The sequence below is a fragment of the Podarcis liolepis genome (assembly GCF_965112155.1).
Source record: "Podarcis liolepis genome assembly, chromosome: 18".
Classification (NCBI taxonomy): Eukaryota; Metazoa; Chordata; class Lepidosauria; order Squamata; family Lacertidae; genus Podarcis; species Podarcis liolepis.
Window position 1 is genome coordinate 1,240,051 of NC_139572.1, and position 22,338 is coordinate 1,262,388.

The 22,338-nt window shown below is 50.1% G+C and overlaps 1 protein-coding gene across 2 annotated transcripts; it reads right to left on the minus strand.

The window, feature by feature from the left end:
- Positions 1 to 4,811: 4,811 nt before the first annotated feature.
- Positions 4,812 to 19,802, minus strand: PLPPR3 (phospholipid phosphatase related 3). Of its 2 annotated transcripts, none has more exons than XM_083483806.1 (8): positions 19,191 to 19,802; positions 14,891 to 15,030; positions 13,833 to 14,018; positions 13,130 to 13,259; positions 10,821 to 11,016; positions 9,934 to 9,991; positions 9,209 to 9,382; positions 4,812 to 8,539 (listed from the first exon to the last, which is right to left on the minus strand). In XM_083483806.1, exons 2-8 carry the CDS (start codon positions 14,963 to 14,965, stop codon positions 7,247 to 7,249), a joined length of 2,112 nt encoding a protein of 703 aa, XP_083339932.1. In that variant the 5' UTR covers positions 14,966 to 15,030; positions 19,191 to 19,802; the 3' UTR covers positions 4,812 to 7,246. The 2 variants fall into 2 exon arrangements, with proteins under 2 accessions (XP_083339932.1, XP_083339933.1); XM_083483807.1 differs by lacking the exon at positions 19,191 to 19,802 and adding an exon at positions 17,840 to 18,283.
- Between the last annotated feature and the right edge of the window lie 2,536 nt (positions 19,803 to 22,338).

A 22,338-nucleotide genomic window follows, 5' to 3' on the forward strand; every position in this document is an offset into this window, starting at 1 on the left:
TGGGACAGCGAAGTCCTCTGTTGCCATAGAAAGCGCATCAAATATTTTTTGGGGTGGGGGTATAAACAACCCTTTGCAAAAAGATGCTCTCACTGGGTTTGGGTCTCACTGGGTCTGCGTGTCATGGTAGCACCCAATCCCTTGAAAGGGGAGACAGAGAAGCCTGATATTTGCAGCAATAGTGATGATGGCGAGGGGAGATGCTCGGAGAAGCGGTACCCGTTGCCGTGGCAACGGCGAGGCCAGCCGCCGAGGGAGCATCTATCTTCATCGCAAGGGGGTTGTGAGAACGGCATGCGATGTGGGAAAAGCGAGGCAGGGGGACGTTGCCCTGGGGGGGGGACACCCCTCCCCCCAAAAAACCCTGCTTTTCATCTATTCCGCCCCCTCCCCTATTAGAAGACCTCAGCGGGCGTCGTGGGCCCCATGACCTCAGAGCTATTCGCTTTCCACCCCCCTCTTTTTCTCCCACGCTCTGTCTTGTTTCAAAATCCCTCTTTTTCTCCCACGCTCTGTCTTGTTTGCCATGGCAACCCCATCCGTCCGCCCCCCCACCCCTCTCTGGGTGCCCGCATTTAGCGTTTAGTGTGGGTGATACACGCTCCCTCCTTCTTCCCTGACCTCTTCCTTCTCCGTGTCAGATCAGGAGGAGACTGGTGCATTAGTCAGTCTTGCACATAGAATTTGTTCATCCTGGATAAACGAAGTGATTATTATTATTTTATGGGGGGGGGGGAGAAACCTGCTCCTTTTCCCTTATGGTGTATGCATGAGCCCGTCTAGAGTCCTTAAGTGGGTTCCCCATCGGTAGGAGGAAACAGAGGCTAAGCAGACGACACAAAAGGAAAGAGGGACGAGGAGGGGAGAGGAAAGTAAGTGAGCTCAGACTCCAAAACTTTTTCGCTTGTAGTTTCTGCAATCTCCAGATGTAATATCTGGTTATGCAATGTGAGAAACGTGAGGCTGGACCAGGCAGATCTTCCCTTATGGGGCATCTAAGAGCCCCTATAGAGTCCTTAAGTGGGTTCCCTGTCGGCAGGAGGAAATAACAGAGGCCAAGAAGAGAATATTGAGAAGCAAAGCAGCTAGTAAGCCTGATCTTTATTGAACTGTTGCACGCTGATTCCAGGATTTTCCGCAGGCTGGGTTGAGAAGGCGATTGGGCCGGATCCGGCCCCCAGGTCTTAGTTTGCCTACCCATGGCTGAGGTTATCTCCCACTTGAACTACTGCCATGCGCTCTCTGTGGGGCCACCTTGGAAGGTGACCTGGAAACTACAACTAATCCAGAACGTGGCAGCTGGACTGGTGACTGGGAGTGGCTGCCGGGACCACATAACACCGGTCCTGAAAGACCTGCATTGGCTCCCAGTACGTTTCCGAGCACAATTCAAAGTGTTGGTGCTGACCTTGAAAGCCCCAAACAGCCTCGGCCCAGTATCCCTGAAGGAGCGTCTCCACCCCGGACACCGGGGTCCATCTCCCGAGGGCCTTCTGGCGGTTCCCTCCCTGCAAGAAGCGAGGTTGCAGGGAACCAGGCAGAGGGCCTTCTCGGTGGTGGCACCCGCCCTGTGGAACACCCTCCCATCAGATGTCAAGGAAATAAACAACTACCAAACTTTTAGAAGACATCTGAAGGCAGCCCTGTTTAGGGAAGCTTTTTGATGTTTTATCGTGTGTTTAATCTTCTGTTGGGAGCCACCCAGAGTGGCTGGGGAAACCCAGCCAGGTGGGTGGGGTATAAATAATAAATTATCATTATAAGTTATTATTTTATTATCCTCTACCCAGCTAGCAAGAGGCACTGCGCCATCAGCCAGGCAAAAGCGCTCCCTCTTCCTTATTTTCCTGGAGTTACTTGGCTACGTCTTACAGTGGCGCCCAAGTTATGCAGGTAACAACTTACAGGACTCCAGTTGCGTCCGATTAAGACCTCCTGGAAACATAAAGGCATGCTCCGATTCCGATCTGTTCATTTCATTCAGCAGGTCTACTCTGAGTAGGGCTTAGCGGCATAACAACCCCTCTACCTTCTGCAGCGGTTGCGGAGTTTATTGCTGGGGGAATGATACTGTGCATTGCTGAATTATTATTATTTTTGCATGGTTGTTAGGCGATGTGTTGACACTGATTGCCGATGGCACCCTTCACCGTCAACTGTGACCTTTTTTAACACTGGGCGGTATATAAAATTTGAAAAATAATGGCATCTTTGGCGGCAGAGGCCTGAATCGAGAGGAACGGAGGCAGGTGGCTGAAGCTATTCGTAGTTAATCCCAACACACACCCTGGCCAGATGTTGACTTGCTAAATATATAAGATGATCCTTCTCACCAAATACTCTGGAAGGTTTGAAGGGAAACCTGGAATTTGTAGCTCTGCAAAAAGGAATGAAGAGTCTCTTAGCAACTCCCAGCGGACAACGGAATTAAGGGAGATTTTGTTTCCCCCAGAAAGTCCTGTTGTGGATTTGCAGAATCCCAACTGCTTTTGGCGCAGAATTTCTACGCGTTGTTTCTGTGTGGGTGGGGTGTGGGTGGGAAATCCCCTTCTCAGAATATCCACCCGGATATTGCAGATTTGGCCATTTCCTCTGCACAAAACTGAGGCGGAGGAAGGCATTATCGTTTCTACAGCTGCCGGGTGGAAAAAAGAGGATTCTGGTGTTTTTTCCTCGCCGCCAAGCTGAGCTCTAATTAGCTTTGTGCGCCCAGATAAAAAAAAGCGAGCTTCGGCGAGGAGATATTAAAGGCTTAGCTGCTTTGGAAGGAGTAAATCGCAAAGGGCGAAAGTGTTTTTTCTTGCCAACCTCCCAGGAGACAGCAAAACAGAGAGAGAGATGGTTGCAGAATGGCCTGGGATTCCCCACTGTGATGATGTAACCTGGCTTTCAGATTGCTCTGTGTAGCTGTGCATAAGTGACATTTGTAGGCAAACCAAATTGCTCCTTTACGAAGCTATTGTACTACCAACTTTACTGCATGCTTGTGAAACGTGGACCGCTTATAAACGCCAACTGCAACTCCTCGAAAGATTCCGTCAACAGTGTCTCCGAAATATTTTACACATCACCTGGGAAGACAGGCGAACGAAGGCCAGTGTCCTGGAAGAAGCAAAGATGGCCAGTGTTGAAGCGATGATTCTTCAGCATCAACTTTGTTGGACTGGTCATATTGTGCGGATGCCTGATGATCGTCTTCCAAAGCAACTGCTCTATTCCGAACTTAAAAATGGAAAGCGTAATGCTGGTGGTCAACAAAAGAGATTCAAAGACACTCTAAAGGCAAATCTTTAAAAATGTAGTATAAACACCGACAACTGGGAAACACTGGCCTGCGAGCGCTCCAGTTGGAGAACAGCCTTGACCAAAGGTGTCGTGGGCTTTGAAGACACTCGAACTCAGGACGAGAGGGAGAAACGTGCTAAGAGGAAGGCACGCTTGGCAAACCCTCACCAGGATCAACTCCTGCCCGGAAACCTATGTCCCCACTGTGGAAGGATGTGTGGATCCAGAATTGGCCTCCACTGTCCCTTACGGACTGACTGCTAAAACCGTGTTTATGGAAGACAATCTTACTCGGCTATGAGAGATCGCCAAAGAAGATGGAAGATATGTGTGCCGAGTGTGGATTGCGACTTGGGGTGCTGCCTCGATCTGGAAAGACGCCAGGCCCGTAGCTCATCTCGGTGAATTATTATTAACACACACTGCCTGTTCTTCATGAGCGGTTGATTTGCAGCCGCTGTAAAGCACTCTGGCTGCAGCAGCAGCTATGCCCAAGCAGGCTCCTATGGGGGAATTGACATAGCACAATTCCCACCGGCGACCCCGCCATGCTCTCGAAACCACACGCTTGGCAATCGGTCCATGATTAATTTTTATTTCTCGGAGGCAGAGCAAGGCTTCTCAAAAATCTCTCAAGGGCAAGGACTCACCTGACGCCTGAATTGCGGGGGTCGTTCTTAAGGGCTGGGCTCCAAGTCTCCTGTTTCTGCCCCCTATTTATATATATATTAAAAAAGGACTCGGGGGTGCATTGCAAATCACGGCGCAGGCGGGACCATGGAGCTTTGCAGCGGTGCATTTACCGTATTATTCACTCTATAAGACGCACCAGACCACAAGAAGCACCTAGTTTTTGGAGGAGGAAAACAAGGGGGGGAAATATTCTGAATCCCAGAAGCCAGAACAGCAAGAGGGATCACTGAGCAGCGAAAGCACCAATCCCTCTTGCTGTTCTGGCTTCTGGGATAGCTGCGCAGCCTGCATTCGCTCCGTAAGACACACACACATTTCCCCTTACTTTTCAGGAGGGGGAAAGTGAGTCTTCTAGAGCAAAAAATACGGTAAGTGGGCATGTGTATCTTCTTGCACAAATTGCATCTTCTTGCTCCTTGAAAGTACCAGGGAGAGAGGAACCTTATAAATGCCTTTAATGTCCACCTTGTGCCCATTCCTCCCCATGCTTCCCCGTTCAAAAAGGACCACCCCTCTTCTACCTAACCACTTCCCCATGCCATTTGTTGGAGGGCCCTATTAAAAGAACAACAGCCCCCCTACCATCTTCCCATAAGGTTATACATTCCTTCCTCGCAGACATAAACGCTTCTATTCATGCCAACATTCCCCTTAAGACAGTGGATCCGGCACACAGGGCTCGGGTACCCAGCCGGCGTCGCTATGGAAACGGAGGCCCAGAATTCCCGGAGGCCTTTTGGGGAGCCCTCCACAATACTGGGTAGTCTTCCCCTCCACGTACCCCAAACTCACTCTCTCTATATATATAGGATTCATCACAGACTAAGTCCTAAGTTGCATCCCTTCCAACGTTTCTCCCGTGAAAATAGGGACGTCCTATTCCATCCCCTCCAACGTTTCTCCCCTGAAAATAGGGACGTCCTTTTCCATCCCCTCCAACGTTTCTCCCCTGAAAAGAGGGACGTCCTATTCCATCCCCTCCAACGTTTCTCCCCTGAAAAGAGGGACGTCCTATTCCACCCCCTCCAACGTTTCTCCCCTGAAAAGAGGGACGTCCTATTCCATCCCCTCCAACGTTTCTCCCCTGAAAAGAGGGACGTCCTATTCCATCCCCTCCAACGTTTCTCCTGTCAAAATAGGGATGTCCTATTCCATCCCCTCCAACGTTTCTCCCGTCAAAATAGGGACGTCCTATTCCATCCCCTCCAACGTTTCTCCCCTGAAAAGAGGGACGTCCTATTCCATCCCCTCCAACATTTCTCCCCTGAAAAGAGGGACGTCCTCTTCCATCCCCTCCAACGTTTCTCCCCTGAAAAGAGGGACGTCCTATTCCACCCCCTCCAACATTTCCCTGATGAAAATAGGGATGTCCTAAGGGAAAGGAGGACATTCTGGGATCAAATCAGAAACTAAGACCTCTTCTGTATGTACAGGACTTTCCCTGGAAAATAGGGACCCTTGCGGGGGTCTGCCCAGAAGCTGTCCTAACATCCAAGTCCAAACAGCTTTTTCTACTAGGAACAATTAGGCGCTGGCTTAAAAATGCAATTCCGTCAAATTGGCGGAAACCATGGCTGTTTCCTCTTTCAGGAAACTCCCTTTTCTTGAGCAGGAAGAGGATAAATTTCGGATAACCGTGAAAGGGGTATTCCGTTTTCGGCAGCGAGAGCATTTATGGTTTACTTAAACTTCCTAAACCGGCCTTGTTAACCTGACACTCTTTTGGATGTTGCCGGACTCCGAATCCCATTGACAGGAGTCTAAGAACATCTGGAACCGAGTTAAGGTAACATCTGGTTGTCTATAGCAGGCTTCGTCAAACTTGGCCCTCCAGATGTTTTGGAGCTTTCAACTCCCATCATCCCTAGCTAGTAGGACCGGTGGTCAGGGATGATGGGAATTGTAGTCCAAAGCATCTGGAGGGCTGAGTTTGAGGAAACCTGGTCTATAGCAATACTGGGTCTTACGGTAGTAACTTTTGACGTCTCGGTGACGTTGCACCTCGAAATCGAGCCCCACTCCTCCCTCCCCATCCCGCCCCCCAAGTTAATAAACCCATCTCATGCGAACAGGGGCTGCCACCCCTTCTACAACCCCAAAGCCCCCCCCCATAAGGCTATACATTTTACATTCCCTCCCTACTCCAACCACTGAGCCGTGCCACGCTATAAACTCTCATAATACGTGCATCTCCCCATCACATTCTTAGGGGCACGACGGAATCTACTCCAGAAGCCTCGTGACTAATAACGGCCGCCGTTTTGCTCTAGACAGGGCAATCGGGGTCTCCCCAAGCCCCCTAGTTCTGCCTTCGCTTTTTGCCAATTTTGGGGGGGGAGCAGAACCCAGCACCCCAAGAATGCCCCCTTCACCTGCCCCAAACAAAACGTATCGGCCTGATGACTTCTGATGCTTGCTGGGGGGCCTGCCAACAGTCAGAGCCCCCAAGGACAGGGGCAATCTATCTCCAGTGACTTAAATGCTTCGGGTAAACCACGTTTGTCACCTCCTAGTATAATCTGGAGAAACCCAGCCTGATGGGTGGGGTACAAATAAATTATTATTATTATTATTATAATCTCCTTGGCCGCTGCAGGGAAGAACGGATACGACGGACTCTTCTGTTCCTCCTAGCCGGACATCTTATCTTTTTCCAAGACTTATCTCCTCCTCCTCTTCTGTCTCCTTTGGGCACCCTAGGTATTTACAGACTCCCTCCCTGCTTGCATTGGAGACAAAGAAAACATCTCTGAATCATCACCAGGGGAAGGCTTCATCTTGCAAGCTAAATTACCCACCCATCTGACTTTCCAAATATGACACACCCTCCCAAAACTGCGCAGGCTCCAGGGCGATGGGAGATCGTACCAAGAGGTACAGTCCTGTGTCCCTTCCGTAATGTTTAAACCACCCCATGCCAGGCTCCCCGCTCTGGCCGGCTTTACAATCAGTAGTTACGAATAAATTACACTTGTCCTGAAAATCAACAGCACCAATAATTTGTCGGGTATTTGAAAAAAAATCCCTTCAGCGGTCCCTCAATGTCCCCACGATAATCCAGAAGAGGGACGGGCGATTCCTTGGCCAAAACCCAGCAGGAAATCCCCAAAATTTGGTCCACAGAGCTTCCCCAAAGTAGACACCGGATCCCCGCTGTTCGACGCTCGGTAAACGGAGATCTTTGCCACGGAGACGGTGACCGAAATCAATTTTATTTTTGGAAATGGGAGGAATCGTCCCCATCCTGTTTCGGCCCCGCAGGTCGGACCTAGTCTTTGAACCGCCGGTTAACTTGCATCTTCTTGTAGAAGTTTTCCGTCTCCTCCGCCTGGCCGTCCTTCTCTCCGACCGTCAGGCTCGTCGGCTTGCGGCGCAGCGTCGACTCGCGGCTGGGCCCCCCCAGCATGTTTTCCGCTGGGCTGGTCTCGCCGCCCCCCACTCCCACCGCCACGTTGATGGTGGCCACGCTGCCGTACCGCGGCTCGTCTTGTTCGATGTCGCTGACCGACGACCCTGGGGAGACGCCGGCGCTCTTGGCCGGCCGGAAGCCACGGAAATCCTTGGCCATGTCGTTCAGCTCGTAAGCGTCCGTCCCGTCCGGCACTTTCTGCGTGGCTTTCCATTCCCACGGCCCGTTCCCGGACGACAGGTGCACGACCGGATGGTGTGGGGCGTGGGCGTCGATAGTGACGACGCTGGAGCTGTCCCGTTCCGACGGCGACCGGTACTGCGAGGAATCGGAGCTGGTGGACGACGAGGATGTCTCCGAATGTTTGGGCGTAACCGAAACCATCCCTGGCTGCTTGGACATGGCGATGACCTGCATCAGGCGCGGCGGGTTGGCTACTCTTTGCGACGCCGATCCTTTCTCGGCCATCATCATCCATTTCGCCCGCACGGCCGAGCTGCTCTTGGGCGAAATGTTGGCCCCCGCGTTCGCCTGGCTTTCCTCGGGGATGTGGACCAGCTGGGTCGCTCCGGGTCTTGGCTGGATGAGGACCCGGGGCCCCATGGCGGCGCGCTCGGCCGTCCGGGCCTGGACGGTGGGGTACAGCGACGGCGGGATGTGTTCGTCGTCCTCTCCGACCAAGCAATCGGAGCCGACCCGCCGGGCCACTTCCTCGGCCAAGGTCATCCCCCGGCCTTCGACGGACTTTTGCTTCCATTCGGTGATCAGCTGCTTGGACCGCGAGGCATCCACGGGGACGTGGATGGTCATGTGGCGACGAGCGGGGTCGTCCATCGAGGGCGTGTTGACCCTGGGCAGCGTGTTGCTGAAGGTGACCATGTTCTCCTTGCCCATGGGGCTGCGGGGGGCCAGGAGGTCCACGTCGACGCTGGCCCGCTTCAGGCTGCCCAGGGAGTTCTTCTCGCGCTGGACCTGTCGGTTGATGCCCTCCAGCCGCGTCTGTGGGTTCAGCTCATCGGTGCTGACCGACTTGTTCTGGTGGTAGACAGAGTCGTGGCCCCGCTGGGTCAGGGCCCGCAAAGCGTCCTTGGCGGGGGGGTTGGACGGGGCCTTCTCGGCCGGAGCGCGGAAGTTGCCCACGGCGTGGTAGGCCTGTTTGGGGGGGGGGGGGACGACAGATGTTAAAGACTGGATTTACATCTAAGCTAAACAAACTACGGCTTAGGACCCCGCTCTCTTGGAGGTCCCCTCAAAAAATAAAGGGGAAAAAACTGGATGTACATTTCCAAAATATAATATTGAAAAAAACAACAACCTACAAATGCTGTGCGTTAAATGGGGAACGTTAAAACTCTGCTAAGTTATAGAGCATGGGTAGGCAAACTAAAGCCCGGAGGCCGGATCCAGCCCAATCGCCTTTGCAATCCGGCCCACAGATGGTCCAGGAACCAGCGTGATTTTATACGAGTAGAATGTGTACTTTTATTTAAAATGCATCTCTGGATTATTTGTGGGGCATAGGAATTCGTACATTATTATTATTATTCAAAATATAGTCCGGCCCCCCACAAGGTCTGAGGGACGGTGGACCGGCCCCCTGCTGAAAAGGTTTGCCGGCCCCTGTAATATAGAACTTGCCAGCGCAAATTAGAAAGGATATTAATAAACAATATATCCTCTCCTGTCTCCCTGAACATTCCCACGTGTTCGCCCACCTGGGCCCCAACTCGCCGCGGACCTCTTGAGCTTCAGCGAGGTGCCCCCAACCCCCGTGTCCCCCCCCCAAAGTCCGGGAAAGGGGTCTTAGGAGAAGAGACTTGCCAGATAGGCTGCGATTCCGGACCCGATCAGGAAACCCACGTAGACGTCGATGGGGTGGCTGCGGTACTGTGTGATCTGCGTCAGGCCGCAGATCCCGGCCGCGATGGCGAAGGCGAAGACCAGGATGGGTTTTAGGAGTTTGGTGCTGTCGGAGATGATGGAGTTGAAGTACATCTACAAAGATTGATGGCGGGGGTCGTGAAGGTGCTCTTTGAAACGTAATAAAACATCACATTTTTTGAAAAACTTCTGATGCCTTCTAAAAGTCAGGCAGATCACCCAGCTCTACCTCTCCTTTAAATCAGAACCAGTGAAGGCGGTGAAGGTCTTGTGTGAGTGTCTGGAGGCGGTTGGAGGATGGATGGCGGCTAACAGATTGAGGTTGAATCCTGACAAGACAGAGGGTGGGCTGGTGTGGGGGACTCCCTGGTCCTGAATGGGGTCACTGTGCCCCTGAAGGACCAGGTGCGCAGCCTGGGGGTCAATTTGGACTCACAGCTGTCCATGGAGGCGCAGGTCAATTCTGTGTCCAGGGCAGCTCCATCTGGGATGCAGGATGAGACCCTCCCTGCCCACAGACTGTCTGGCCAGGATTGAGGTGGGGGCCTTGTTGCAGCCCAATACTCAACCCCACTCTAGCCTGAATCCCAGAGATAGTTCCCAGGAATGAGCAGCTGATTCTGCTCATCCAGCCAGCGGATCGCGGACGGGGACCGGGGACTCACCGACACGTAGACGGCAGCGAAAGCGGAGAGCGTGGCATGCTGGGAGGGGAAGGTTTTCCTGGGGAAAGGAAAGGGGAAAAAAGGAAACGTCATACAGGAACAATTGCTGCAGGCTGGGGTGCAGAGTGGGGGCGATTCGCCCCCCCCCCCGCTTAGCTCCAGCAGGCGGCGGTCACCACCAATTTTTTTTTAATACTTTTTATTGTCATTTCCCCCCCAAAAAAACACCAAAATAAAACAATCTTTACATTCATTCTTAATGTCGTCTTATTTACACTGCGCTAAATCGCGCCTCGACTTCCTTTCCTCCCAGTTGCGGTTTTCATAATGCACGTCTCCTCTTACAGTTTCTTCTGCTTTTCTACACACGTCACAGAAATTATCCTAATCCTGCCATAGTTCTTAAACTTCTACAGTTCAATTCCATATATGTCACAAATTTACTCCATTCTTCTGTGAACTTTGACCCTTTTTGGTGTCGGATTTTATTTGTCATTATTGCTAATTCAGCATATTCAAAAAGTTTTGCCCGCCATTCCATGAATGTTGGAATCTCTGATGACTTCCATTTTTGTGCTACCAGCACCCTAGCTGCCACCATTGCATATTGAAATAACTTATGGTCTTCTTTTTTTATTATTTCTTCCCCTATTATCCCTCCAGTTTTTTTTGGAAGGTGTATCTAAAAAGTTTCTTTAATTCATCATATATCAGGTTCCAAAATCTCTTCATTTTCTCGCATAGCCACCACATATGATAAAGGTCCCCATCTTTATTTTTACATTTCCAACAAACTTTGTTCCCCGTTTTGTATATTTTCGCCAATTGACCGGGGTAATATATTACACCGGTAACCGCCGGATTTTGGAACAGCGTCCCGGCCTCACCTGGCTGAGAGGATGGCGTGCTGGTCTTGCCCCGAACAGATATCCTGCGTGATGTATGGATTGGCGTCACAGGAGATTCCCAGAAGGGTATAGTTGGGCTTGCAGACCGTCAGGAAGAATGGGGCGTGGTACCCCGTGGCCAGCTGGATCACGTCCGTCACGAGGGCCGTGGCGCAGAGACCGAAAACGTGCACACCTGCCGGGATATTAGTGATTTGTTTCCCGCTGGGATGGAGCCCAGGGGCAGAGAAACTGCCGGCCTGGGGTTGGGGTCCTTACCCAGCTCTCCAAACCCGTTTCTAGTGCCAAGCAAGGACCGCTGACAGCGCCAGATTTAAGTGTGATGCGGACCTCAGCCCCTGAAGGGAATGGGGCCCTTTCTATGTCCAGCTGTCCTTTGTCCACAACAAATGGTCACTGTTTTGTGTGTGTTGAATATATGCTATATGGTCACTGATGGACTGAATAGGTATCTCAAGACATTTGCACATCACAAAAGATGTGTTTTATCAAAGTCATTGTGGGACTGAAATGCCATTAAGAAGAAATATATTAATAAAGGTAAAGGGACCCCTGACCATTAGATCCAGTCGTGGCCCACTCTGGGGTTGCGGCGCTCATCTCGCTTCACTGGCCAAGGGAGCCGGCGTACAGCTTCCGGGTCATGTGGCCGGCATGACTAAGCCACTTCTGGCGAACCAGAGCAGCGCACGGAAACGCCGTTTGCCTTCCCGCTGGAGTGGTACCTATTTATCTACTTGCACTGGCATGCTTTCGAACTGCTAGGTGGGCAGGAGCAGGGACCGAGCAACGGGAGCTCACCCTGTTGTGGGGATTTGAACCGCCAACCTTCTGATTGGCAAGTCCTAGGCTCTGTGGTTTAACCCACAGCCCCACCCACGCCACCTGCACCTATATAGGGTGCAGAATGTAGGCACCCTATATATAGAAAGGAGCAAACCAGAGATATTTTAGGGAGCAGGCAGGGCCCATGACTTACACCCGAGGAGTCTACACAACACAAAACACTGTTGCTGGATGTAGGTTTTATTTTATTTGTTTATTATATTTTGGAAATGTACATCCAGGTGTTTTTTTCCTTTAATTTTTTTGGGGGCCCCAAGAGAGTGGGGCCCTAAGCGAGAGCTTGTTTAGCTTAGACGTAAATCAGCTCTCTGTGTTCTTATTGCCCCAGCCCTCCACTCTCAGCCGCTCATCGGGGATCAAAACCTGGTATCTCCTGCGTGCAAAGCCGGTGCTACGATAAGGTGGATGTCATTAAAATTCCTGTTTTGAAATGGACAATAGACCATGAGAGGAGAAAGGAGATCTATGGACTGGAGATTAGAGTGGATTTGGGGAGGAAGAATCTTGGACAAAGCGGACCGTGCTTAATTAAGAAGCAAAGGGAGACAATCTAATGAATGCAAACTATTAGGTTCTCGTGCACGCAGAAGGAAGGGGGTTTATTTTAGGAATAATAATTATCGACCAACTGCAATTTCACGAGCAACCATAGCTTTCGGAAGTGTTAAAATATAGCACATGCAGGAATTGGCAAACAGATAGCAGATGGGTAAGGATAATAGGTTAAAAATAACAAACAAAAATCCCTGCTAAGGATAAGGAATGAAAAGCGAATTAGAAATAACTGCGGCAGCAAGAGGCACACAAAGAGGAAAATTTGGGTGCATCGAGGACCGAGCGTGGGAATGCTGAAAAACTGTATTGAATTGGTTTTGGTTCATTCGTTAAGATTTGGAAAATCAATCAAAATGATTTGGCAAAGAGAGGGAAAAAAGGAAGCAGATGGTTTGCCACTGAGCTACGGAATTTTCTGCTTTTGGAGCATCGGGAGGATGCTAAGAATTTGGCGCTTTTCCTTTCTGTAGGGCTGAATGAGAAGGGAGAGCCGGATAGTCACTGCCCTGTGTATGCCCTGAAAAGTGGGGGTTTTTGGGGGGGGCTCAGAGGATGGGGAGAGGGACGCGGGTGGCGCTGTGGGTTAAACCACAGAGCCTAGGAGTTGCCGATCGGAAGGTCAGCGGTTCGAATCCCTGCAATGACGGGGTGAGCTCCCGTTGCTCGGTCCCTGCTCCTGCCAACCTAGCAGTTCGAAAGCACACCAGTGCGCTGCTCTGGTTCGCCAGAAGTGGCTTAGTCCTGCTGGCCACATGACCCGGAAGCTGTACGCCGGCTCCCTCAGCCAATAAAGCGAGATGAGCGCCGCAACCCCAGAGTCGGTCACGACTGGACCTAATGGGTCAGGGGTCCCTTTACCTTTTACCAGAGGATGGGGACGAACTTACCCACGAACCGGACCGTCCTGCGGAGGAAGGAGTTGAAATTGCAGCCGCCGGCGTTGATGCTGCCCTCAGAGCTGGAGCGGCCTTTGACATTGGACTGCAGGCAGTAGATGATGCCTTCGCCAACCATGATCTGAGATGGAAGAGGGGCGGGGTCAGAGCAAGCCCCTCCCCTCCCGGCGACTTCTCTGCCCAGGTGTTGACAAGGGATGGGAGGGGATGGAATAGGACGTCCCTTTTTCCCCTGTTTTAAGGGGAGAAATGCTGGAGGGGATGGAATAGGACACCCCTGTTTTCACAAGAGAAACGTTGGAGGGGATGGAATAGGACGTCCCTATTTTCAGGGGAGAAACGTTGGAGGGGATGGAATAGGACGTCCCTATTTTCAGGGGAGAAACGTTGGAGGGGATGGAATAGGACGTCCCTATTTTCAGGGGAGAAACGTTGGAGGGGATGGAATAGGACGTCCCTATTTTCAGGGGAGAAACGTTGGAGGGGATGGAATAGGACGTCCCTCTTTTCAGGGGAGAAACGTTGGAGGGGATGGAATAGGACGTCCCTATTTTCGCAGGAGCTGGAGAAAGCAGGAATCTATTGTCCAGTCTGGGACCCGTACCCATGACCCGCAGATTAAGAGCCACCTCCTGTACCGACTATAGCTATAATAAAAACCCAAGAGGGAAGGGGGGGCCGGAACACTACTTACGGAGGCCGCCGGGGCCGCGAAAGCCAAGCTGAGCAGCATGAGCAATGGGATCATCTCTTCGTTGGTTTCCACGTAGGGCATGGAAAGAGCCCGGTCGTAACACTGGAAGCCCACCTTGGCGGGCTTGAAGAGGTCCGTCAGCTCCAAGAAGTAGAGCGTCACAATCGAGGAAGCCACAATGGGCAGCTGGGAGACAAAAGGGAGAGAGGGGGAAGAAGAAGGCGCTATCTTTTGGGTAAAGGGACCCCTGACCATTAGGTCCAGTCGTGGCCGACTCTGGAGTTGGATGTCCGGCTTCCAAAAAACATTTGAAAACCGGAACACTCACTTCTGGGCTTTCAGCATTTGGGAACCAAGTTCCCACTGTAAACCTGATGGAATAATTTCGATGGCACCAAATACAGCGGTACCTTGTTTCTCAAACTTTATCTGTTTGACTTCCGAAATGTTCAGAAACCAAGGCGCGGCTTCTGATTGGTGCAGGCGCACTGGAAACAATAGCCAACAGTTGTGTCGGACGTTCGGCTTCTGAAAAATGTTTGGAAATCGGAACACCCACTTCCGGGTTTTTGGTGTTTGGGAACCAGGGCGTTTGGGAACCACTGTATATATCATTCCCCAGAATGCTTTGGTTATCTTGCATGTCCACCAAATAAAGTTCTCCTAAACAAAAGATATAGGGACGCGGATGGCGCTGTGGGTTAAACCAGAGCCTAGGACTTGCCGATCAGAAGGTTGGCGGTTCGAATCCCCATGACGGGGTGAGCTCCCGTTGCTCAGTCCCTGCTCCTGCCAACCTAGCAGTTCGAAAGCACACCAGTGCAAGTAGATAAATAGGTACCACTCCAGCGGGAAGGTAAACGGCATTTCCGTGTGCTGCTCTGGTTCGCCAGAAGCGGCTCAGTCATGCTGGCCACATGACCCAAAAGCTGTACGCCGGCTCCCTGGGCCAATAAAGCAAGGTGAGCGCTGCAACCCCAGAGTCATCCACGACTGGACCTAACAGTCAGGAGTCCCTTTACCTTTACCTGTATAGATGATGGAAAAGTTCTGCTTACCTCGACAAAGTAAAAGCAGGGAAGAAGAGTCATGCTGTCTTTCGGAGCCTTGGCCTTGTCCTTTGCCGAGATCATGGTGTCAGCGGTGAGATTCAGAGGAATCTGGTGGGTAGGGGTCTCAGCCTAGGTCCTGCTCATCGCTGCCACGAGACATCACAGAACCAAAACCAGCAGGAGTTAAAAACCACAGAATTGTAGAGCTGGAAGGGAACCCTAGGGGTCATCTAGCCCAACCCCCTTTGCCCCATGCGGGACTCAAACCCACAACGCTGAGCGTAAAAGTCTCATGCTGACCTATCCCGGTCAGAGCCAATTGAGCCCTACTCAGAGGAGACCCGCTGAAACCACGAGACCTGTAATAATAATAATATTTATACCCCGCCCATCTGGCTGGGTTTCCCCAGCCACTCTGGGCGGCTTCCAACAGAATATATTTAAACATTAAAAACTTCCCTAAACAGGACTGCCTTCAGATGTCTTCTAAAAGTCAGATAGTTGTTTATTCCCTTGACATCTGGCGGGAGGGCGCCACCACCGAGAAGGCCCTGTGCCTGGTTCCCTGTAACCTCGCTTCTCGCAGGGAGGGAACCGCCAGAAGGCCCTTGGGAGATGGACCCAGGTGTCCTGGGTGGAGACGCTCCTTCAGGGATACTGGGCTGAGGCTGTTTAGGTCTTTCAAGGTCACTTTGAATTGTGCTCGGAAACGTCCTGGGAGCCAATGTAGGTCTTTCAGGACCAGTGTTATGTGGTCTCAGCGGCTGCTCCCAGTCACCAGTCTAGCTGCCACATTCTGGATTAGTTGCAGTTTCCGGGTCACCTTCAAAGGTAGCCCCACGGAGAGCGCATGGAAGTAGTCCAAGCGGGAGATAACCACCATAATATTAATATAGGATAGAGAGAGTTGTGCATCAAAATCATTCCTGTCTGAAGGGAGGGCGCCACCACCGAGAAGGCCCTCTGCCTGGTTCCCTGTAATCTCACTTCTCGCAGGGAGGGAACCGCCAGAAGGCCCTCGGGAGAGGGACCCCGGTGTCCGGGGTGGAGACGCTCCTTCAGGTCTACTGGGCCATTTAGGGCTTTCAAGGTCAGCACCAACCCTTTGAATTGTACTCGGAAACGTCCTGTGAGCCAATGTAGGTCTTTCAGGACCGATTCTGATGGGTCTACTCTGAACTTGACTAGCGATGGATCCAACCAGTTAAAATCCACAGGCGTGGGCAGACCGTAGGTATATTGATTTTGACAGGTCTACTCTGAGCAGGACTGACATTGGATCTGACCCTATTTAGAGGCACGTCCATCTCCCCCCCCCCCAGGTCCTATAGATCCGCTGTCTGTCAAAATGACCCATTTAATGCCCAAATCGATACCCGGAGTCCCAGCGGTCATAGCGGCGATCGCGGACCCTTAGTAAAAAGCGTGGGGGCTTATTGCAATTCTATGGGGTGTGGGTTTTGGGGGGGGGGTTGTTAGTGGTAGTATTCCCTCTCAAGAGAGAGACCTTGCAGCCTGCCACCAAGGGAAATGATCACTTTCAGTACATATGGACATCCAAAAATTTGGCACCAGATTTAACAAACTACAAGATAACATTATATATTTGGTGTCCTGGTATAAACGCAAACTCACCCCTTTTATCTCCCTTATTAATACTTGACGTTGCCTTTTTTTTAGCGTTTTAATATTATTTTATATCTCTCTCACGGTCTTAAAAATACATTCTTTTCGATTCTAGATTTAATAGGGTACTTAATATATTATAATTTCCCATCTATCTCCATTAGTAGGTCCCTACATGTAAGCCGTATTACGCCCCTATTTAATTTTTTGATTGCCATTACCTCTGTTGGAGACAACCACCATGGAGTCTTTTGTTCCAATAGGTCTTTATATTATTCCCACACTTTAGAAAGTGATCTCCTAATTATATGGTTGCAAAATGCTTTCTGTACTTTCCCTTTCTCGTGCCATAAATACGCATGCCATCCGGATCGATTATCATGCCCTTCCAGATCTAACATATCTGTATTTTCTTATCTAATCCACTCCCGCACCCAAGTAATGGAAGAGGCTTCATAATATAGTTTAAAAAATGGAAATGAGAAAACCTTCTTTCTTTCTTTCTTTCTTTCTTTCTTTCTTTCTTTCTTTCTCTCTCTCTCTCTCTCTCTCTGTCTCTCTCTCTCTGAAACATCTCTTGCCCAACATCTGTCTCGAAGCCACAGCAGACAGCGTTCGAAATTAGCCAGGCGTATTTCGCACTCGGCTTTTGGCCGTTTGCCACTGAGTGAAGATTCTTGTGCGCCAGGATGACACCTGACGCCTCCCCATCTGGGGATCCTTGAACCTAGACTGTTTCCACACACTTAAGACCCCACCCTGTAGAATTCCATCTGTTATATTTTACTTGCACAATTGGAATGAATTTCAGGAACCGAAATCCTACTGTGCAGCCTGAGCAGGAGGAACGAACAGCGTTTTAGCGATTTGTTGCTGATTGCCTTCCCTTCCCCCCCTGCTCCACATTGGGAAGAATATTCCCGTGTTATGAACAGTGCTGCTGTTAAGAAAAAGAGGTCGAATAGGCCAGAATATATGTGCAATGTCTCCCGAAGACCAGGATGGATTGGAACAAAACAGGGGGAAATAATATTTGATGGATGTGAAAGCGGAAAACCGATTTGAACGGTCATAGCGAAAGATGGAGAGATGTGTGAAATGTAAAACGAAGCATGGAAAGAGAAGAATGGAAGTCGTTTGGGTATTTTAAAGTTTGTAAAATGTTGATTTGGAATTGTAAAATTGTAAATTTAATAAAAGATATCTTTTTTTAAAAAAAATAGACCAAACAAGAAAAACAGTCTTTAAATGTGAAATACAGGTTTTTGTTGTTTAAAAAACGATTAAGCCCATGTTGTCCATTGAAATGAATGAATTTAAATAACTCACCCACCAGTTATTTCACAGGTTCTGGGATTTTCCCAGAGTAAGGCATCCTTCGTTATGAAATCCAGTCCCCTCCCCAGATCCCAAACAAATCCGTTTTCTGGATTTACTTAGGGAGGCGTGTGCACTCTGCACATGCTCTGAGCCGCTGCGTTCGTCATTGTTTCGTGCCTCTCCAGCTCAGATCCAAACCTGAGGTTTAGCTGCGTTTGTGCCAAGCCTCTAGCCCCTGTTGAGTCTCTGTTGGCTACTTCTGTAACATGGGATAACAGGAAAGGAGGAATATCAGTATCAACCCATTTTACAGAGGTGGCCAACCGAGGCTCAGAAACCGCCAGCTTCTGACTCCAGGGCTCTTTGTTGCGGAGGCAAAGAAAACATTGAAAGAGGATGCATCAAATGGCCGTAGAATTGTATTATTATTTTTTAAGTCAACCCAATAAGCGAAGTGTTTCCATTCAGCAAGCCCAGTTTGAGAAATCCTACAAGCCAGAGTGTGAAGGTCACAGCACCTCTTGTACCAGCCCCTGGTACTCACAGATAGACTTCATATCCACATGGAGGTTCTATTTGGCGGCCGGCACCAATAACCTGTGTCAAAACTGCCCACTACCTTTTGAAAGGCGGCGGAGAGCTCTCTGGTCAGCGACCAAAATAAACCGATTTGTTCAGAAGGCGGGCAAAGAACCACCAACACCAGCATCTTGTGGCGGTGAGTTCCAAAGGAACCCGCAACCCAAGGTGTGTGTGTTTCCCCCCCAGAGCTAATGGATGCTTTGGGAAGTTACAAGTGGCCAGACAGCCTCATCCATCCTTTTTTTTAAAAAATCCCTTTTCTTTTCCATTTCAAGGACCGAGAGGTTATAAGCGATCGATCGATCGATCAATAAAAATACTCATTGCAGCATAAAACGGGGGTCTTGTTGGGTCTCAGACCATTCCCAACCCAAAACCCCAAGTGATGTGTGGCTGGGAATACGGTAATCGCCCTAATAATAATGGACCATTCTGCGATTTATTTTCTCCTTTTCTTTTTTTGGGGTTGGATATTTTGCGGCTATTGTTCGGGGATGGGTTCTAATAGGACAATGCAAATGTCAGAGAGTGAGCGGGGGGGGGGTAAGAGAGAGCCCCCTTCTTGCATTTTTTTTTTTTTGGGGGGGGTCTCATTGCAGTCAGCGTGACACAGAGTCCAAACCATCCCTTTGTCTGGAGACGCAAAATGGGGTGGATGTAGAGACGCCTGGATCTGCGTGCGAGAGAGAGAGAGAGAGGGATGATGGTGGCAGAAGAAAAGAAAGAAAACGAGGGGAGGGGAGGAAAAACAGTTTTTAAAAAATAAAATCAAACTTACCTGCCCGGCGTCTGCGAGGCACCCCCCGATTTGCAGCTGGAAACGGGGCGGGGGCGCGCGCGCATCTAGGGAGGAGGCAACCCTCTCCAAAAAATATATAAAAATCTTATCTCGCCCCTTTTTGCCGCTCCGGGATGCAAAAGGACATTTCCATCGCCTCCTCTTGCTTGGGATTAGTGGCGAAGGGGATGCATGCGTTTTTTAAAAAAAAAGGGGGGGGTCTCCTTCCAGCTTTAGATTCCGCCCACCACCACCGGGGGGTTTTGGAGAAGAGCGAAAAAAATAATTCTCCTTTATACTTGGCTGAAAAGGTGGTCGGTTCTGAAATTGGAGAGGGTTTTGTTTTTTCAAAATCCGGGTGGGGGTGCGCGTGGGTTGGCACTGGAAGAATGACCACCTGCACCCCACCAATGAGAGAGGGGGGGGCTCAGGAACTGGGTGGAGGGGGGGGGTGTCAGACCGCCTCTCTTTCCCTGCGCTCTGCGCTAGCCAAAAATGGATAGCATGGTTTTCTCTCTTTCTTTCTTTCTCTCTCTAGCCCCAGCTCCTGCAAGCCTGAGCACAAAGGGGCGAAAAAGGGGAGGGGGGGCCCGCTGGTTTGATTTGTGGGTGGGGGGGGAGAGGCGGTGGGTGGCGGCTCCTCCGCGCGCGCGTCTCTATCCAACCTCCGGTTTCCATAGAGAGCGCGGTGATGCCCGGGTCTTTTGGCGCAAAGCGCGCATCTCCAAATGCAAAAAATTGGGGTTGCGCGTTATTTTGAGAGCGGGGAGGGTATGCTGGGGGGGGGGTTCTTTATGGGGGGGGAGATGGGCTCGTGAGCCACACCCTCCATCACTGACTGCGCAGGGGGGGCTCTCTCTGCACAGACTCAACGACAGAAACCGCCCCTCCAGGTCCCCCATCCGATTCTTTCTCGGTGAAAAAAACAGGCACGGGGGCTTCAAACCCCCCAGGCAGTTTTTTCCCAGCCTTCTCTTTTAGTTTCCCTTAGAATAGGGCCAAATTTATTATTATTATTATTATTATTATTATTATTATTATTATTATTAGGAAGGAAACGGTTCTCCAGTCCTCGGGGAGGAAAGGGTGGGGTTAGCGCCTGAGCATAAGCAGAGTGCATCCCACCTACTTTCCAAAAAAACCACACCCAGGCAATTATCAATTTGATAGCCCTTGGGGAGGAAGGCGGGTAGTCCCTGAGCATAAACAGAGTGTCCCTTCCACTTAAAAACAAACAACAACAACAAAAATCTGGCAGTTATCAATTTGGTAACCCTTGGTGAGAAAGGTGGATAGTCCCTGAGCATAAGCAGAGTGCATCTCAGCTACTTTTTTTAAAAAAAAGGCAATTATCACTTTGATAACCCTTGGAGCATAAACCCCTGAACATAAACAGAGTGCCTCTCACCCACTTTCCAAAAAACCAGGCAATTGTCAATTTGATAACCCTTGGAAAGGAGGGTGGGGTTAGCCCCTGAGCATAAACAGAGTGCATCTCACCCACTTTCCCAAAAAACAGGCAAGAATCCATTTCATAACCCTTGGGGAGGAGGGTGTGGCAGCCTTTTAAACCCACTTTTAAAAATATATTCAGGCAAGAATCAGTTTCTCCATCCTGGGGAGGAGTGGGTGGAAGTAGTCTCTGAGCACAGGCAGAGTACTTCCAGCACAGAGAGAGATAAATCCTTTGGGAGCTGGTTTCTTTGTTTATAAAAGTGCACCTGTTCCCGTCTTCAGGCTTAACTGTACCTTGGGGGAACCGGAAGAAAAGGAGGGCTTGGGGCTGCGTTTATGCCCCCAAACCTGTTTCCACTACGAAGGGCTCAGAGGTAGCTTCCTCTGAGCTCGTGCAGAGTGGCTGCCCCTTATTCCTGAGCCCTCTGCCCAGGCTATGAATTAGGAGGAAACTTGAGCCCCCTGCACTTATTGGGAGCGGAGAGGCTTAGGTTAAGCCACTTGGATAATCTCACAGCTGTTGGGGGCAGCTGGGGACAGATCCTGTCTCCCTTTGACCATCATGATCTCAACACAGCGGCACCTCGGTCCTCAAACTTAATCCGTTCCGGAAATTCCGTTCCAAAACCAAAGCGTTCCAAAACCAAGGCGCTCTTTCCCATAGAAAGGAATGCGAAACGGATCAATCCGTTCCGGACTTTTGAAAACAACCCCTGAAACAGCAACTGAGCATGAATTTTACTATCGAACCAGACCATCGACCCATAAAATGAAAGCAATCAACAATGTACTGCAGTCGCACAATCAATCCATCAGTTCCACAGTCGCAAAAACAGAAAAAGAGCCACAGAAACGCAAAATAAATAGGAAAAACAGACAGAAATCGGTGTAACACTCAAATCGAAAGTGTTGGCACTCAAATTGGAGCACGTTCGGCTTCCGAAAAATGTTCGCAAACTGGAACATTTACTTCCAGGTTTGCAGTGTTTGGGTTCCAAGTTGTTTGAGTACCAATGCGTTTGAGAACCAAGGGACCGCTTTATGGGTCCGAATGAATCCCCCCCCCCCCGGTTTCCAATATATCCCAGGAATCCTTGCCCAATATGCACCCAAAATAGTCTGTTTAAAACTCTGGTTTTCATGCCCAGGTGGCGTTTGTGGACTTCAATAGGTGACATGCAACGGCAGCGTCGGTGGAGCCTGACATGCAGCGGCAGGCAGGATTCATTGGTGACAAACTTTATTTATTTAGAAGCCTTGGGGGGGGGGGATCTCCAAGCGGTATGCAACGCAAAAGAAAAACCGACAGGATCATTGCGACAAAAATATAAAGCAGTGGTTGGAAAACATTTAGAAGCAGAAAAAACTCAAATTGTGCTGTATACAACTTACTGTCTCCTGGATTTTAGGCAAGTTTATTATTATTTTTGCATTTGAGTTTTTTTTTTCCTAGGGAAACCCCCAAATTTGGTGAGTTCCCCCCCCCTAGGGAAACCCCAAGGAGCTTTTCTTTTTTTAACGCCCCAAAGCAATGTGTCTTATCGATTGACGGACATACGACATAGGCCTGTCCCAAGGACTCGGTTACGGGGGATTTCGAAATCCACACAACTTGCAGAGCTCTGGCAAACAGCTTTTATCAGATTTCGTGTGTCAAAGGAGGAAACTGCCAGATTGCCAATGCAAACAGGCT

What these genes read in the sequence shown, in the direction of transcription:
- PLPPR3 (XM_083483806.1), bottom strand. Translation starts at nt 14,965, where the DNA reads ATGATCTCGGCAAAGGACAAGGCCAAGGCTCCGAAAGACAGCATGACT. An exon ending in TCGCTGCCGTCTACGTGTCG is followed by an intron (nt 9,383 to 9,933) that starts GTGAGTCCCCGG and finishes CAATCTTTGTAG; the next exon opens with ATGTACTTCAACTCCATCAT. An exon ending in CCGGAATCGCAGCCTATCTG is followed by an intron (nt 8,540 to 9,208) that starts GCAAGTCTCTTC and finishes CCCCCCAAACAG; the next exon opens with GCCTACCACGCCGTGGGCAA.